This window comes from Bombus bifarius, unplaced genomic scaffold, assembly GCF_011952205.1.
Source record: "Bombus bifarius isolate JDL3187 unplaced genomic scaffold, Bbif_JDL3187 scf7180000008138, whole genome shotgun sequence".
Classification (NCBI taxonomy): Eukaryota; Metazoa; Arthropoda; class Insecta; order Hymenoptera; family Apidae; genus Bombus; species Bombus bifarius.
The window spans coordinates 1,198,323-1,217,542 of record NW_022884466.1 but is presented as its reverse complement, the minus strand read 5'-3'; the positions used below and the strand labels follow the sequence as shown (position 1 = coordinate 1,217,542).

At 29.9% G+C, this 19,220-nt stretch overlaps 3 protein-coding genes across 3 annotated transcripts; 1 reads left to right on the top strand and 2 right to left on the bottom strand.

The window, feature by feature from the left end:
• Window positions 1–1,305: 1,305 nt before the first annotated feature.
• On the top strand, window positions 1,306–12,129 carry LOC117208498 (adenylosuccinate synthetase). Its single transcript, XM_033449693.1, has 6 exons — window positions 1,306–1,618; window positions 6,953–7,055; window positions 8,977–9,340; window positions 9,587–9,979; window positions 10,222–10,478; window positions 10,910–12,129. Exons 1-6 carry the CDS (start codon window positions 1,433–1,435, stop codon window positions 10,957–10,959), a joined length of 1,353 nt encoding a protein of 450 aa, XP_033305584.1. The 5' UTR covers window positions 1,306–1,432; the 3' UTR covers window positions 10,960–12,129.
• Window positions 12,130–13,650: 1,521 nt separating this feature from the next.
• On the bottom strand, window positions 13,651–16,176 carry LOC117208519 (outer dense fiber protein 3-like). Its single transcript, XM_033449719.1, has 4 exons — window positions 15,879–16,176; window positions 15,534–15,728; window positions 15,027–15,177; window positions 13,651–13,977 (listed from the first exon to the last, which is right to left on the bottom strand). The coding sequence occupies exons 1-4, from the start codon at window positions 15,964–15,966 to the stop codon at window positions 13,731–13,733; spliced, it is 681 nt and encodes a 226-aa protein (XP_033305610.1). The 5' UTR covers window positions 15,967–16,176; the 3' UTR covers window positions 13,651–13,730.
• Window positions 16,177–16,730: 554 nt separating this feature from the next.
• On the bottom strand, window positions 16,731–19,063 carry LOC117208529 (outer dense fiber protein 3-like). Its single transcript, XM_033449740.1, has 4 exons — window positions 18,805–19,063; window positions 18,218–18,430; window positions 17,659–17,863; window positions 16,731–17,112 (listed from the first exon to the last, which is right to left on the bottom strand). Exons 1-4 carry the CDS (start codon window positions 18,851–18,853, stop codon window positions 16,854–16,856), a joined length of 726 nt encoding a protein of 241 aa, XP_033305631.1. The 5' UTR covers window positions 18,854–19,063; the 3' UTR covers window positions 16,731–16,853.
• Between the last annotated feature and the right edge of the window lie 157 nt (window positions 19,064–19,220).

The following is a 19,220-nucleotide window of genomic DNA, read 5'->3' as shown; positions in this document are numbered from 1 at the left end:
GGTTATTCAGAATCATGCCCCCGGCAACATATTCAAAAATCACCAAAATTGGTAAGGTGGATGAGATATTAGTAATATCATAAATTATATAAGATTGTAATATATTATTAAATAAAAATGTACGTCAACTAAATACTAATATAGGGTTAATAGTAGCGTATGAATGAATGATTACGGAGGTATTACAGAGATTAACACTTGTCGCAAAGTAACACGGATACACCTAATCCTAACGCGCCGCGGTTTGACTTGCGATTTTGGATGGCAAGAGAGCGGAGGGATCCTTCTGTAAATCGAGTGTGCATGAATAAAAATCTGATTATTAAGACTTAGGAAACAACAAAACAAGTGATGGCTGAGCGACAGAAAATAAATCCATAGGTTTGATTTATTTTAATTATTAGTCAAACATACTATAAGTCAAATCTATAGATTTATTTCCGATCGCTCAGCCGTCACTTGTCTTATCACTCTACCGCTTATCAGTTACCGTTTATCACTCTCCTCTATAATCGTGGCCTTATTCGTGCACGCTCGACTTGCAAGAGGATCCCCCGCCCTCTCGCCGTCAAAAATCCGCGTGACAAGCCGTAACGCTTATCGCTTACCGCTTAACGTTCATCACTCTATTATGTAAACAAAGTAAATATATACGTAAGCGTGAGCTAATGTAATTTATCTGTAATGTAAATATCTGGCGTTTAAAAATTTAATATACGTGCTATATTTAATTCGATCAAATAAAATTACTTAATAGGTAGAAAATAGAAAGATAATAATTTTTAGTTCCAGATAAAATAATATCTTGGGTCAGAAAATTATAGTAACACGTACTTTACTTGTAACTATATAACAGAAACAGAATGCATTAGTATGCAGTACGTTCACTAACATAACTGTTGAACCTTCTATTATACTAGCATCGATAAAGTTGCATGCGACGTGAAAATGGTAAAGTTGCAAAATTTGAGACCCGAAAAAACATTAAATATCAAGTCTATTCGGTACTAATTGGTACATATGTACTTACGATTAGCCAATATTTTTACTTTACCGATTAAAATATGTTTGATCTAAAAAATAATGTTATGCCTGATGTCAATCACCTTAATTAATAACAAAATTATTAATAAATCGTTAAACGTGTTATTCATTTAATTGTAAAGTTATATTTTTAATGATGAAAATCTTCATAGAATTAATATTTGTGTTATTCTATAATTTTTATCTTACTTCAGATTATTTAATTTTTATAATCTTTATTTTTCCCTCTAGATGTCGTTCCATTCGGCAAATATAAGTCAGTCAAACTCTTCTATCACTGGTAGACTACCAGTCTATGTTTCAGCAGTCGCGCGACGGTTTTCGAGGTGTGTGCGTGCGCGCGTAATTTGTTCAGTTGCTCGGGAAGTTACGAATATAGTACCCGAAAATGCAGCGTTCCGTTCAACAAGCAAATGGAGATGGTGTTCTTGCATCACCGAGGAAAAAGCAACGTGTGTCAAATACTAACACAGCCAAAGTTACTGTTGTTCTTGGAGCACAATGGGGCGACGAAGGTAAAGGCAAGGTCGTTGATATGCTTGCTATGGATGCTGACGTCGTCTGCAGGTGTCAGGTGAGTCCGCCATTTTTTCATTCTCGTCCGCCTTTTTTCCGGCATAAAGTTCTATACGTTTAAATTTGATCCAAAATGTACTTTCTATTAGAAGATTTAGTATCGTAGACTACTATATCCATCGTTTAAAAGACACACAATAGGTTATATGTTTCCCTTTTTATCGTTTTATTTTGAACAGTGACGAAAATTTTCCCTCCTCTGTCTCTTTCTCTCCACTGTTCTCATATATGTCACATGATTATTAGTGATTCTTTCTCTATATTGATATCCCTCCTCTTACGGAGGTAAATAAATATTGTATACTTCTGTAAGCTAATTTAAGCATTTGAAAGAGTATAATTTATGATAACGAAACTTTGAAATTATAATACATATTTAGTAAATATCATATAGTACTCATATATCATATAGTACTCATTTTTATGACAAGTTCTATATTTACCAAAATCCTCTACTGCATTTTTTATTATCATGATAGTAAAAAAATGAAAGCTTCTGCATTAGCATTTTTTCAAATTTATTTACTTATTTACTTATCTTGGCGGTAATTTACTTATCTTATTCAGATATCCATTTCATATAAAATATTTCATAATTTTCTTTCTTATTATTGTTTTATTTATATATTCCATATTCTATGTTTCGTACCTTATATTTAGATATAATCCTTCTTAAATTCATATAGATAAACGCAAGTATGTAAATAACTTACACATAGCATCTGTCATATCTAAATGTTTTTATAACCCATCTTGACACAATATCTTTATAGAAGTAAAATAGTACTTAGTCATTTGTAATTGATGCAGAATTTTCACATATTCTAGTTTATGAAGCATTAATTACATTTGACATATAAATGTGTATGCATGTAATAATTGACATGTGTCCATTTACATGTTTGTGTATTAATTAAAATGATTCGCTTACTTTATTAGATCAAATTTTAATATCGTATATATAAGTATATTTCTCTGTAATAATCATGTAGTCATGAAGTTATAATTTTAATGATGATGTTATAATTTTTACATAATTGACTATCATTAATAACTTTATATGTATAATAAATTAAAAGTCAATTTATATATTAATTTCTTTTTTATATTGGTTTATTAAGATCTTTTTTAATGAGATGACCTTAATATATCTCTATAAATGATATAATATGACATAATTTTTAAACAATCATACTACAGTTAAGATCTGGTGCAAACCTGCATAAATATTAAAATTTATATGTACCAAATAAAAGAATGATTTTTAATAAACCTAATATTCTTTTTTTATTCCTTTTGTTTAAAGTCATATCAACCACTTATGTGAGTTACATGGGTTATTAACACAAGAAGCAAGGTTCACAGTTCGTTACATAATATTCTATCCACTCTGAATGTCGTTATAAACATAAATTGGCTTAAAATGAAGCTTTATTTAGACTACTATGAATTGCCACAACTATTAAATTTTTTAAGCACTTACACGTACAATGCTCATTAATCGCTTTTAGATACTTCACATATCATTCATCGGTATACAATATACTGCAATTGATATGACGTAATATAAACATTTTTTCAAAAATATGTATGTACATTCCTATTACTATAAGCAGATACTTATCACAATTATAGATAAATATAGATAAGATATTACTGATATTATTACTAGTATTATTATCTATTATTATTATCGCTGCAAGATGTTTCCAATATACTTGTTTGTTATTATATTCTGTGTTTGTTCATGTAGATGCATTTTATGTTGAAATCTTTTAAGTGTTTGAACAGTAGATGAATAATTGATTTAATCAGATTTTCGCACAAAATAATTGATGGAGATTTGGTGGTAGCTGAGTTTTCCGAATTACAGTTTTGTTCCGAAGTGGGCAGTTTTTGAGATTCTGTTGTCTATATGGGGTACCGTGGTTTTATGTCGATACCTGCAAAGTGGTACTTGGTAATATTTTTAGGGGTTAGTGGGGGTCGCCGTTGGTTGCGCATGTATTTGATTGAAGATTTGTGGCCAGCTTTCATGGCAGAGCTCGGTCGGTTCCTCTTGGGGAGATGCGTGATACTTGTCCACATTCGTTTTTCGTTCTCTTACGAATTAGTCTAGTCAGCGCACGTGGTATACATGTGTACAGGCCATGCTGGGAGTGCGGAGTGAGCTGGCCTGTAGCTTTGTTTCTTTTTTCTAACTATGCCAGCAATTTTTTGTTTAATGTCAATTTTTGTGTTACATATTAACTTTTCAAAATAAAATATTTTGTCGTAATATCTTATGATAACTTTAATAAAAGATAAAAGTGTTTTGAGTCCTTCTATCCATAATATTGTAACTGAATTACATTCTGTCAAGAAAAGTAACTATCTACATTCTTCATTTACAGTATTCTATATACTTCTAAACGGTAGTGTACAAAGTTTCTGCCACTCATTATATATCTTATCGTTCTTTGTTCACTTCATGAAATATGTAAATGTAACATGGTACGAACTTCTCGGATCACCTAATAGGTAGTTTAAACATAATTACCCGAATGTTCTACCGATTATATGATGTCGTTGTACTTCATCTACTGCATAATGAGTTAAAACACGAGAGAATGCGACAAAATCAAATATACGTCTATTATTACGATCATTAAAGATATACCTAACCCCACATAAATATAATGAGCGATATTCTTAAAATCAGAAAATAGAGAAAATTATCATGAAGTAAAAGAAACGATATAAAATGGGTATTATAAAATTAATTTTGTATCTTTCTGCAACGGTACATTATTCTTATTTCATATCCTCGGTAGGTTTCCTTCTAGAAGGATTTCGTAAATAGAAGTTGATTAACGAGTATTAATTTTATTCAACAAGCACGTACTGCACACGACCATTACTGCTTAACTATTTTTTTTCTTTTTTGTTTTTTATCCATCTTACTATGTATTAGTAAGCATATCATTATACCTGTTTACAGGTAATACATAACTAGATCGAGTATCAAGGTCCAATTCAACCTACACCCGTTCTCCTTTTGAGTATGGATTTGTTAAAGATACAGAATGCATTAAGTTCACCAATTAGGGCTCGAGATGACAGAATAATCAATTCCTTCTTTCTATTTCCATACCGGTTAATTGTGCTACTGCTTTCTGTTTCATATATCCCGACAAGGTATGGAAGCAGATGTGAATTTGACTTCTGTGGCGTTGTATCTCATATTAGCATCTTCCAGTCCTTGATAGTAATTAGTCTTTTTCTTGTAGGCTTTTGTAAGGTTTATTCACTAGCTACATACTTGCCCATCTATAACCAACGCAGTTCTTCTTAGCTTTGCCATTAAGTTCTGTTTTCAGAATCCTTTCGGTAACAGAAAATATTGCAATAGCTTTGTGCTTGGCCACTCTTGTGTAAATATCTAGTATATAGTATCTAGTGTATCTAGAATATGGTTCAGCGTTTCGATTTCGTTGCAACCGCCTCTGTATAGGCGATTAGGTATATTTTCTACCGCTGCTTGTCCGAGATTTAATGGCTAGTACATTTGTGCAGAACTTCGTTACATTTAGTTCTTACATAAGTTCTTCCCTAGTAGGAAGCGATTGCTGTCTGTGATTTGCTGGTGCTTATGAATATCAAATGTAGTAAAATCAACTTTTCTACCATAATTATGACTTAATTTGCACAAGTTATCATAAATCGTGTTTGACATTGATGTTTCGCATTGTTCATAAATATAATACTTGTTTTATTCCGAAGGTAGCTTTTTTTCTTGTATCCTTATTTCTTTGCTTTATTTGAAACTATCAAATGTTTCAAATTGCTTGAAGTCAAGTGAATTAGTCAAAATAAAGGTAGTTTGAAAGAATATTTTAAATTAAGTAAATATATATCTAATAGTCAAAGGAATCACGAAATTTCAAGTTGCTTGAATTAATCTGAATAGGACTTTAGAATACGACTTTGGTATTTGTTAGGTTTAATATCTCGTTCAACTTTGTATTTAGATACTATAATTATATCATAATTCCATGCATTAGAATTAAAGCAATATAATTTCTCATAAATTCTGAGATAATATTTACTTGTTTAAACTTTTGTTATAATTGATCTATTATAGTATTTCAACGCCAACAAAATTGTAATTGATGTACACAAAATGATAATAGCTAAAAAGTAGTCGAGAGTTTACATCCGTAACTTTTTACTAGTGAAATTAAAATTTGTATTTAAATAAACTTAAAAGGCGACCATGAATTTGCTATCAAAAAATATTTTCGAAATATTTGTTATCGTTATGTGTTATTCGCTCAATATAAATAAATTTTCTTTAATATCTCTCTTTATTACGTTGTTGTAAACGATCAAAAAATCGTGTCGAAAATTAAAATGAACTGTTTACGGAAAACATGACATTAATTTTTCAGATAATATCGGTAATCCAAACATATAAAGCTCTACCCTAAACTATTCAAATTATTCTTCTTACATCTTGTATCTAGAATCTGAAAATTTCGTTTCGTATGTAGTTTCAATCCGTATTATATAATATGTTGTAAGTTTTAACGTATCTTTTCTTTTTACGAGTACATAATTTTATATAGTAACAGTAATATCTTTTAATTAATTTTTTCTATCACAACTGATGTTCGTTATATATTTTTCCTCTAATAATTTCACTAAAGACCATTAATTTCTTAACATTATAATTGGTCCTATGTATGCTTGAATGTTTCTTGTATACGCCTTTGCTCTAACGTCAAGCTGAAAACATGCGTTATAACAAAGTCTAAAATTAAAATCGATAATATCGAGAACGAAAAGCTCCGTTATCAGGAAAAAAATTAAAAGGTAATACACGTATCTGAAAATTTGAATTCTCGTCACTAGTTTCTAATGTGCTAACATTAGTAAATAATGCTAATTTCGTGCCTCATTAGATATTGCTTATTGACATCACATGTTCAATATTTCTTCTATTTTTCATTTAACATGTTAATCATTCCTCATTCGAGGAATCATAAAATAACTGTAATCTGACACTCTACCCTGCACTCTTTAAATTGTGTTATCTACAAAATGATATTTCATTAATTCACTGCCAGCAACATTAGTAAACCGTATGAAAAATATTTTAGGATGTAAATTAAATTGTTCGTTTTGTAATTATTATTTAGATGTTTCATTGAAAGTCATAATAATTTTGATGTTTGAGTAAGATGAACAACATCTGTTCTGATCTGTCACTGGAAGTGTTTAAAAAGTATGGAATAAAGATGAAGGAAAAAGATATTTACATTGGAGCAAAAGGAGAATTTTAATTTTGCAGGGAGGAAGCAATGCCGGGCATACAGTAGTAGTAGACGGTGCGGAGTTCCATTTCCATCTTCTACCCAGTGGAATAATCAATCCTAGATGCACTTCGCTTATAGGTAATTATTTTTCGATTATGATGGCCCTTAATAGAATATCGATGATCTCATATTACGCTAGCTAAACATCCAAAAAAACAGAGAAAAAATTAAGTATCTACGTAACTGTTTTGGGTATAGAATGTAACAATATACATGTTACATAAGCTGGTGGCGATACGGACAATAAGGACTTATCATCTTTAGGTCGTGTCGGGGCCATTTCACTAAAAACTGTACTTACTAACTACATAATACGGGAAATAGAAACACATAAATACAGTGGAACTAGTTTATATAACACATATTATGTTACGTATAACAAATTGTTAAATATTAAAAAATGAAGATACCGACTACAAAATATGTTATAAAAATAGTCGGTGACACATCTTCGTTGAAAGTTTTTTTATAGTTCTTTGGCATTAGCTATTTGTGACATAATTTTAACCGACAGTTATAATGGAAGTAGATATATATATATATACAATTATAATAACAACAACTGTAATACAATCGTATATTGTGGAAATTAGTCATATTTAATGTATTGTGTACGAATCTATCTATTCTGATCGCAATATAAATTGCAACTAAAACTACATCTTTGGTTCTCAAGACAGAAATTTAACGCAACGTTGCGTCATAATAGAAGCAGTTTTCGTCTTGATGTAAATTTCCTTACGTCATCCAACATGAAAATGTTAGAGTTGTATTCTCCTGTAATACTCTTTTTTAAGCTATGCTTTGATTCTGGAAAGAATCTATACAACATTTTCATTGATATCTTGTGCATGAATTTATTCGTGTTTCAGCAATATACACAAATGTTATAAAGAAGAATTAGCATAATTGTCGTGGTAATGATTTCAGTCATTTTGTTCATATGAAGCAAAAGACCCAAAAAGCTATTAATTAAGATGAGCTTAACTGTTCATGTATTGAAACATGTCTTTACATTTATAGAAAAATAAACCGCCACCATCTGCGGAAATTAAGTTGACTATCAATTTAATAAGGAAAATACAGATGTAGATGTGCTTTCAAAAGGAAGTTTGGTATCCATAATTTCGAATTGCGTTTTCAAATCGTACTTAATATTAGTTTGTTGACAACATTGTTATCTATATTTAAGCAAATGAGCAACAACGCATCTTGAAATAACAGTTTGTTATTTCATATGTTGTCTGGTATTTGATAGAGATGGTCTCATAAATGTTCGATGGGATTTAAATCTGGGCTCTGTGGTAGATACAGTAATCCAATGTTGTTTAGTTTAAAAAATTCCATATATAATTTTTAGATATAATTTATATATGAAATTTTTAATCTCTTTCTATCTTTAACTAAAGTCCAAATATAACCCATTCCAATTTCGTTACTTACTCTATATAATAGTGTTCGCTACACTATCCGCAAAATACCTTGGAAACAGATACGACGGTTACATTACACTATACCAGGTGAGGCACATGAAATGTAAGAAACCGTTGCAGATACCAGTTTGTTGCTTCTTTCAAAAGTTGCTCTTAATTTTATTATGATAAATGTATATTCCTTCTCTATAATATATTTTATGATACTTTCTCAACTCTTCTCAATATCCATTAAGAATCCAGCATAAAAAAAAGTTATAGATTTATTTCTAAAAAAAAAAAATTGAGGATAACCTTGGAAACCTGAAAAAAGAGGAAACTGATAAAAAATGTACTACCTGTACTTCAAATTATATTATGCGACACAAACTAATTTGCAATTGATTTATTAGTGTAAAATAGTAATATAATTTAAGTTGATCGTGTAATGCGATTTATTCCCGCCTTCTATAGATTTTATAATACTAATATGAGTCTAAAAGAGAAAATTGATCACCGTGATCATATTTCTGCTGATACTGTATTACAATAATTATAATACTATCCTGTCATGAATTTTGTTTCAGGAAACGGAGTAGTAATACACCTACCGGGTCTTTTTGAGGAATTAGAAAGCAATGAAGCGAAAGGTTTAAAAAATTGGCAGGAGCGATTGATAATCTCTGATCGTGCGCATATAGTATTTGATTTTCATCAGCAAGTCGATGGCCTCCAAGAATTAGAAAAAGGTACGCAGTCCCTGGGTACTACTAAAAAAGGAATTGGTCCAACGTATTCAAGCAAAGCTGCTAGAAATGGACTTAGAATCGGTGATCTTCTCGGCGACTTCGACAAATTCTCACAAAAGTTTGATGCGCTGATTACCTCGTATCAAAAAATGTTTCCAGCACTTCAGGTCGACGTGAAAGCAGAACTTCAGCGGTATAAAGAGTACGTATTTTTATTTATTTTTCACTTAAATCTGAATATGATTCAGATATTAGCACTAAACAAGTATGAGGAGAGTTTGTTGAAAATAATATTGAATCGTGAATAATTATTATATATTAATAAAATAATACTATTCATGTATTATCATGTACTATGTATCGACTAAAATATCCGGATTCTTATAAGCAATAGTGTACTTAGTAAAAAACAATTTCTTTATTCTATTTCCTTTATCCTATTTTTCAGCTATGCAGAAAGAATAAGACCACTAGTGAAAGAAACAGTTCAGTATTTACATCAAGCATTACGCGAAGGAAAAAAAGTATTAGTAGAAGGTGCAAATGCTGCAATGTTAGACATAGACTTTGGTACATATCCCTATGTTACGAGTTCTAACTGCAGTATAGGTGGTGTTTGTACCGGTCTTGGATTATCGCCGTCTTATATCGGAGAAGTTGTCGGTGTTGTTAAAGCGTATACCACAAGAGTTGGTGATGGTCCATTTCCTACTGAACTTTTGAATGCTACAGGCGAACTTTTACAAAAAAGAGGACACGAATTTGGTGTTACGACAAATAGGAAGAGGCGTTGTGGTTGGCTAGATTTAACTCTTCTTAAATTCACCGCCTTGGTTAATGGGTAAGAAATACTTTTATAATAAATATGATAAATGGACTTTTAGGCAAATTCATATTTTTATGAATGTAATTAGATAAAGAGGAATCTGCGTAGAGAATTATGCATTTACAAAATATTATAACGAGTACTATACTTTGGATATTTGTATATTTTTGTATATTACATGCACTTTTTTACTTTCAAATTTTTTACCTTCATCAATAATTTAAATTATATATAATTTAATTTAAATTATTTTGCAGATATACGTCAATATGTCTTACGAAATTAGATATTCTAGATACACTTCCAAAAATTCAAGTTGGTATAGGTTATCGATTAAATGGAAAAGAAATTGACTATTTTCCAAGTAGCACCTCTGATTTAGCAAAAGTAGAAGTAATTTACGAGACTCTCGATGGTTGGGAGTCAGAGACAGAGGGTGTACGTTCCTTGGAAAAGCTACCTCCTAATGCAAAAAAATATATACAATTAATAGAAGAACATCTTGGCGTGCCAGGTAATATTTTAATATGTGAAACTATTATGTAATCTCATGATCAGTTTTGTGACTTTTTGGGCTTTGCGTACAGTATCGCCGATTAAAACTAAAGAGCATATTAATAATCTTTTCCAGTAAAAAATTAGTAAAATATTAATTTTTTCAACTCTATGTTCTGTTTTACCTATTCAATATTATAATTACATTGCGAATGTCCATCTATGCATTTATTTTGAAAACTGATCAACTTTTTGAGTATCGTTATATAGGATGAAGATCCGATTCTGACTTGAATAATAAAAATTTCTTGTTATATAAAAAATATTTTTTTGTTTTCAATTCCTCTCATATTTAGTTAAAAATGCAAAGTCTTGAACTTAGACGTATTACAAGTACAAAAAATTAAATATTATTAATAACATTAAATTCAGAAATTATTATTGTTTCAGTTAAATGGATTGGAGTGGGAGCAGGCCGAGAAAGTGTAATTACACTTTGACGTTACACATATTGGTTACAACCATGGAAATATATTTATTTGTGTAGGATCAGTGGATTGGGCGAATGAACGTGTGAAGTCTTTATTAAATAAAATGGATATACTTAACATTTCTTTACAATCACGACGCTTAACACAACGCAAAGACTTTAATACAACACATTGACGACATGAATTTTTCGACAATGCATGAGCGATTCTCTCGCTTTGTAATCAGACCACATTCATAGTGACATCATACATACAACACACATTTTCATCACGTATAGCCTTTACGTGATCCCATACATGTCTCGTGTACATTTTAGGAATTACTCTTTACTTGCGATCGACACTCTGGTCTAATGCAGTATCTTCATTCAATATCTTTCACTTGGCCTTCAATTACCCATCATCCACTCCATTCTCAGATACAATCGAATTCCACCTATATATGTCGTACCCTATATTTAACCATTTTGCCCTACCCTTAGGTTAAACATCTTTACTTGTATTATGATTCTCATACTTAATGTATGGTTTCGTATGATCCTCTATCGTCAAAACATTGAGAACTTGATTTCCTATCTTACATATAATAAGTTTATTGTTTCATAATTCGTTGGTTAGTACATACGTATCTAAAAATTTCGGACCAGATTTTTGTCCCAATGCCAATTGTGTTCTTTGTGTTGCACCTAAGACATCGAATTTATATGGCTTATGTTTTTTCCCCTTTATATTCTAAATTTTCTTATTTTATTCGTATATCTCTAGAATTATTTCCTCCTCGGGTGTTTCCAGTTCATCACGACTTTCTTGATATATATTATCTTAATCTTCTACAATCAGATCTTGTAACAATGTATCTTACATCAAACATTTTGCGAATAGCGTGACTTCTGGTATATTTAGTTGGCGTAAAATTGAATCTTTGTGCCAAACTTAGATATTTATACCACTGTTCAGGATTATTAATGTAATAAGTAAGAGTATTACCATTTTGTGTACTTACGCTATGCGGCCGTTACTTTGAAGCACTCCCGTAGCTATTGTTAAAAAATTTATCAAAAGGCATCGGAGATGAAAGCAGTAATCCTATCGGGTTTAATTCGCGCGCTTTAAATAAATTATAACCGAATTAGTTGATTGAGTTAGAACCAGACAAAAATGAACGTGTCAGTCGTGGACGAAAAATATCGGTACTTTCTCTTTGTTGAAGGCAAACCACCCTCCTCTACATATTTTAAAAACTTAATACGTTTCAGTAAGAAACAATATCTTTGGGTCAATTAATTACTAGATCATACTGCAATATCTAATACTATTTCTTTTCACGGAATCTATTTTTTGACGTATATTGTATTCTACATTTACACAATCACCCTCATGTTCTACTACATCTTCAATGGAGCTAACTAATTAGTCCCTAATGAGTCCTTAATTTTTTTAAATCAATGAATTGAAACGTGTCCTTAATTTTTTTATCGGAAATGAGTCCTTAATTTTTTTAAATCAATGAATTGAAACGTGTGAAGTCTTCACACGTATATCTTTAATATCTTTACGAATATCTTTAATACTCTTTATAATCAAGGCGCAGCTTAACATAACGCAACGACTTCAATGTAACAGTAACAGAATAACTCTCTCGCTTCCTAATTCATATTTTTGAAGACATTACACATTCTTACCATGTCAGCCAAATCTCTACTTACGTAGTCACGTGCATTCTAGGAATCTTCACTCGCAATCGATATTCTAAATTGAATATTCGACATCTTCCATTCTGTCCACAATCATTCATCATTCTCTCTACACCCACAGGTCATATCAAAACCCATTCGTAGCTATCACATCCTACATTTGTCCATCCGGTTTATTACTTTTAACGATAAATTTAATTTGTCGAAGGAGTTGATGAAACAAGCGCACAGAGAATAAACAACAAAGAAATTTATAGCATTAAGCTTTTGAATTTTAGTAGTACATAACGTTGATAGAAGAGAACAGAAATGTCATTTTTTCGAGTTCCTTCTTATTGGATAATTCGTGTTAATTCATGGTATCCATTGTTTGAATGTAAAATAAAAAATGTTAATAAAAATGTATTTATTTGAAAATTACTTGAGTTTAATATCTGATTTTCTTAGATGTTGCTTCTATCCATTAACATTCACTATACTCAAAGTGTAAGTATTGAATCCCAACTACTAATCTTTTTCATTTGTGGACCTCTAATTATATAACTTTTTACTTTATAATGAATATGACAAAAAGAAAGATTCGTCAACTAATTCAAGAACCTAATGTTTGGTTGAGTAAAAATGAATAATAAAGTACTTAGATAGGTAGTACTATTATATAACTATAATAAAGGAGTACTCCAATGCTCTAATCTTTCTACATATGGTTCTACATAGTGAAATTTTTAGCTATGTTGTTTTTCTTTACTTTTTCTCATAACTTGACTGACTGAGACCATAGAAAATCTTACCTTCCAATTGATCTATAGTTAAAGATATCTTCTAAATCTCTCAGTCTCTCATGTTCTTTTTATGTTAACTTCTTCCAGAATCTACTTTTGCTCAATCAAGCAATACATTACGTCTGTGTCGTTCGCTAATTAACGTCTTATTTCTACACATTTGAATTTAATATGTATGAAATATATATTATGTTATAGATATTTTATTATTGCTTTTTGCCGATTTGAAATAAGAAATTCATAGATTCTGTTTTTATATTTTATACGTAAATGTTTACACTTTTTATTTATAGTTGCCAAAATTTTAACATTGATCATCGCATTCAACGATATAAGGAGGAGAACACTCGCTGTGTTTGATTCCAAAAGAAAACATGGGCTGTGGTTTAGGAGGTTTCAGATTGTATTTCGGACCCGGAGAACGGCAAATTATTTTTTCGTCTCTTCTGAAAGTTACGCTATACATTGGAGATCTTTGGGCAACCAATGCATCATTGTAAAGTTTGGGACCTGGTGTAGGATCACGTCTTAAAGCAGGTAAACGTTCTCCTCTAAAAATCATGTAACAAACATTTAATATAATTTAATTTTGATAAGATAAAAGTTAATTAGAACTATTTTTTTAAATACGAAAACTTCCGATAATTGTCAGAAATTCGGGACCAAAGTATTGCAATTATAGAAAGGTAAAAACGATTCTATTTTTCAAAACTGAAATGTTAGATGAATTGAACGTAGAAAAAGACAACACGGCTGAAAGAAAAAGAGGGGTCGAGAGTAGAAGCGTTCAGAAAACATTGAAGGCTTGCAATAATCTGAGATTTCTAACTCAAAAATCAAAATTTTTTATTTTTGATTTGTGATCAATGAAATTGTATAATGAAACTTTTATCAATATGCTTATTACAACTTTCTATTTAGAATGACTCCAAACACGATATAATTTGGAATATATTTGTTTACTTAATAAATGATAATTTTTCTTTGTATTATAATGTATAAACATAGTGCATTTTTAAAAGTAAACAAATATAAATTAGGCAGATTGTACATATTTCCTTTCGTAAGATTTATGATTGGACTAGACCACGTGTAGCCGAAGAAAATGTTTACGAGAATAGGTAATTCACTCGATGGACGATGGCTGGTGACTCGAAGTCATGCAAATATCGAGTATCATTCAGTTTACATCAAATTTAAATTCAATACAAGTTTAGATCATTGTTGTTAATAGATCTGGCCACCAAATGGGAAAAACAAAACTCCCTTCTGATGTGTATAAGAAAACGTGAAGTTCGAATGCCAAAAACGGTTGCCTAGCTTTCATCATCCTCGGCTGTCGGGAGAGAAAACGCAAACAGATGTACATACTATAAATCGGGCCCTCTTCCTTTCAAGTATCGATCCCAAATGGATTAACGATTCGAACGAAAAATTATGGTGGAAAAAGATAATACTTTGCTATGTTTATTTTCATTCCCGTCACATCCGGATCCTTATATATTTTAACGGTATTGTGTCGGTATTATATTTGAGCCGTAATAATCTTTATATTGACGAATGTCTCAAGGATTACTGATGCGTAACAAGAAGTACTTACATAAAAAAAGCTGGACCTGGTATAGGAAATTTTACATTATAAGGACCTGGTGAAAAGGAACATTTTCTCTGTTTAGTTCTGGATTTTAGTGTAAAAGATGGACCTTTTGGAGATGGCAATAGATATTTTGGACCAGGCGTACAAGAAGTATCTGCGAAAAAGAGAAAATAAGAATATTATATAATCAATTGATTTGATATTTTGTATTCGAGTCAAATGTCAATAATCTTGTACAAAATACGTTATACAGATTACATCAAATTTTTATTAAAAATTATTATTACGGAATATGTAATGTAATGTAATTACGTAGTTAAAAAGATAACGGAAGTAATAAAATAGTATAACATTTTTAAGATATTGAGGTTGTTTTTATAATAGAAATGTTATAATCAATCCATTAGATATAAGATACTGACTGGAATTAAATACGTATATGTATAATGAACGTGTAATTCACGAAATGATTCGTGCGTAATTCAAAGAATATAAGAATAAGTAGAATACCGAAAGTCTTTCCAACTAATCCAAATGAAAAACCACCGCGTATGGGCTTGTCTAATAAATATTTCGGTCCTGGTCCCTCACATATTCGTAAACTAGGATATTTGTTGCCAAATGTATATGCTGGATTTCGATACCTCGAAAGGCAATGCTCTTGATAACCCACGAGAGTTTTTAGTGGATATTTTGGACCCGGACCTGAAATATAACATTTTTAAAACTAACTTTACATAAGATTAAATTTAATATACAATATTGCATATGTATACATATAAACAATTTATATTTAATATTCGAGAAATGTTTATTCATCTGCGATGTATAATGTAATGACATTTAATTATTTACTTCTAAAACTGCATGTAAGACTCCCTATTTTTTTATGTGATTTAGTTTGTGTTTGCGTATCTGGTTGTGTGCCTGGTTTTGGTGGCATTTTTATACTTTATAATTTACATTTCCACAAAAATTTAAATTAGATAAAAATTTTGGGTGATATTATTTCAGTCTGTTCATTTTAAATATAAACAGTTGCTTAAGAGTTGTGTATGTGTGTTATGATTAGATCGCAAATTTTTATGCTTTTATGAGAAATTTCAAGGCGCAAAAGTGCACAGAATGCACATAAAATGTAAAAATATGTAAAATATATAAAGTAGAATATGTACCACGGTCGTACGACTGTGGCATGTATGTATACTTACGTACAACGAACCAGGCGCAAAATCAGAGAGCTATAGGAGATTAAAACTTCTGAAATCATTCAAAATCGCCACGTTAGATGCAAACAGAAGCAAGCATCAATGATTTCATAGAATTCGAATAGAATTGCACTTGATAAATATAAATCTGAACTAAAGGGTAGAATAATAGTTTTGAAAAAGAAAATTATTAATTCAATCTATTTTCATCAAAATTTGTACACTCTTCAAAAAGATTTGTTATAACAAATTTGTAAATATACATTTGTACATCAAATCTGACAAAGCTGCTATCATATTGTATAAAGACTGCAAAATTATATCTATTAATTCCTACCATTATTCATTTTTACAAAAATTAAATGATTATAAGAAAAAATAGATATTGTGTTAATATAGTATAGTGCTTATAATCCAAATCTAGGATATTCTTATTTTAATAATGTAAGATATGATTTTTAATAAGTTGGAAGACTTTTTACATAACTCAACGAAACAATTTGAATTAGCACAATATAAACATTTATTTTAAATATATATATAAAACAAGTTACATTAACTTGACATCACAAGCATGTAAAGTGCTATATACAAAATTATGTTAATTTACAAAATTAACATATCAATCTTCATCCAAGCCTGTGATAGGTAAACCAGCACATTCGCTATGTCTTATACCAAAAGAATACATAGGAGGACGTCTTCCAGTATCATATTGAGGATAATATTGTGGTCCTGGACTTTTATCTATATCTGGTAATCCAGTCCTCCATTTTAAACTGTATGCTGGAGAACTACGTTTTGTAAGATTGGCATCTATATTGCTGTAAGCTGCTGGACCAGGACCAATATCTTCTTCTCTAAGTTTGTGAATCCCAGCACTGTAATAGTAAAATATATTAAAATATTTTATTATAATTATTTTTTGTACCTATAGACAATAGAGCACACCTTATAGACGTCAATGGTTTCAAAATATGTTGTTGAGATCAATGCCCTAGATAATTTCATAATTTCTGAGTATAATTTCATATATAAGGAATTAATTGAATGTGTATTTTCTTGCGTGTACCTCATGCAGCATTAATACTATTTTTTTCAAAAACAGGAGCAATGAGATACACACGAGGATGCGTAAGAGTATTTACATGATATTCTTAAATAACAATATCTTATTCACAGTTGTTATTGTTCTTTTGTTCACTCAAATTCACATATTATAAATATCAAGGCATTAAAAATACTTTCACTTATATCTCTGAAATTAAAGCAGCAGAAATTATATAACTTTATGTATATGTGCATATGAAGTTACCTCGGTCGTGAAACAAATAAATAAATTAAATTATCAAGATGTAAATTTAATTCTTCAATTCTATAAATCTAAACATAATTATTTAGTCTCAACTTCAAATTTACTTACGTACATAGAAAAAGCACCTTGAGCTGCTTTGTCAGGAATTTTTGGTCCTATAGTAGTTGGTAAAATATATGCACTCGGACCAGGTCCACTGTCATCTAGTTTTGTTCTACTCCTAGATTTAATAGTATAAGCAGGGGCTCTAATATTGTGATTCATTGGGGGACATAACTCTGGATAATGTGCTCCTGGTCCTGGTCCAAAATCACTCACTACATTAAAAAAATGGTTTTTTATAACAGATATTTACTTAAAATACATCAAATTATTTTTTTAAACAATCACTCATCGTTAAAGCTTAAAATAAGATTGGAACTTCAAAGAAAAATTAAATAAAAAGTAACTAAAAATTACAGTGTAGAAGATGTGTGGATGTAAAATGTAAAGAAGTCTGTCTAGCTTGAACTACTATATAATAAGCTAAATGAATTGGTTTTCACTTTAATTCATGAACTATTATGATTCTTGAATTATTTTTACTTAAAATTTCATGAATGTAACTTTTTATTATTTAATGAAGTATATTATCAATTACTTATTAAATGTTATGATATAAATATAGCTACCTTTGAATGGTTCTCGACCAACTATTGTATATGCGGGAGGATTATCTACTCCATAAATCGTTAATTTTGAAACATTATATTGTGGTCCAGGTCCAATACTTGATACATGAAGTTTCGTTCGAGGTCTTATAGTATATGCTGGACCTCTTGGTCGAGATAGACAGTGACCCTCATATCCAACTAAGGTTTGCAGTTTATATATAGGAGCAGGACCTACACAAACACACATAAATATGTATTTTTATTATGTATAAAATTGGCAATGAGTAAATGTTTGAAAATTAATAAAGAATATTTTAAATATCTGTTATAATTTTTTGATAGTATGAATTATTTGGTAAATAAAATAATGGCTGTAATAATTATCATTATAATATTAATTTCATTAATAAGAAATAACTTTGTTTGTCAATATAACATAATAACATACATTAATAAACAAAGTAAAATGTGTTAAAATCATTAACATAAGTTATAGTTATAAATAAATATCTGTTACAAAAAATATGAGAATTAAAATTTTATTTTATTGACATAAATATTAATCAAATACTATATCTTTATATCAAAATTCTATAAAATCTTACCTTTTATCATACAACTCAACAACTTTGGTTTATTTTCCTTATCCTCCATCTTTTATAATAAAGAACGTACAAAAAAATAATAAAAAAATTACAACATAATACAATACGAAAATGAAAACTATTAATAATCTGAAATTTGAATAAAATTGACATAAGAACCACATTCAGAGCATTTATACTATTCAATTAAACATTATTATTATGAATTGTAATAAAGGAATTTCTTGCATATATATACTAAATTTTATAAAAACTAAATAATAAAGTAAATGCATATTAATAAACATTCTATATTTTTTATTTACTTCTGCAATGATGAATCCCATAACATGCCTTCAAATAAATTATAAATTACTTGTTTTCTTATCAAGATATGTTGGTCATCTTGAGTGTTTTAAGAAGAATGTTTAACATTT

Excerpts from the sequence above, each read along its gene's own strand:
- LOC117208498 (XM_033449693.1), top strand. The coding sequence starts at position 1,433 with ATGCAGCGTTCCGTTCAACAAGCAAATGGAGATGGTGTTCTTGCATCA. Across the intron at positions 1,619-6,952 it reads ACGTCGTCTGCAGGTGTCAG|GGAGGAAGCAATGCCGGGCA; the intron begins GTGAGTCCGCCA and ends TTAATTTTGCAG. Across the intron at positions 10,479-10,909 it reads AGAACATCTTGGCGTGCCAG|TTAAATGGATTGGAGTGGGA; the intron begins GTAATATTTTAA and ends TTATTGTTTCAG.
- LOC117208519 (XM_033449719.1), bottom strand. The coding sequence starts at position 15,966 with ATGCCACCAAAACCAGGCACACAACCAGATACGCAAACACAAACTAAA. Across the intron at positions 15,729-15,878 it reads TCTTACATGCAGTTTTAGAA|GTCCGGGTCCAAAATATCCA; the intron begins GTAAATAATTAA and ends GTTATATTTCAG. Across the intron at positions 13,978-15,026 it reads CCAGGTCCAGCTTTTTTTAT|AGGAGAACGTTTACCTGCTT; the intron begins GTAAGTACTTCT and ends CATGATTTTTAG.
- LOC117208529 (XM_033449740.1), bottom strand. The coding sequence starts at position 18,853 with ATGGAGGATAAGGAAAATAAACCAAAGTTGTTGAGTTGTATGATAAAA. Across the intron at positions 17,864-18,217 it reads TGGTCGAGAACCATTCAAAG|TGAGTGATTTTGGACCAGGA; the intron begins GTAGCTATATTT and ends TTTTTAATGTAG. Across the intron at positions 17,113-17,658 it reads GCTCAAGGTGCTTTTTCTAT|TGCTGGGATTCACAAACTTA; the intron begins GTACGTAAGTAA and ends TTACTATTACAG.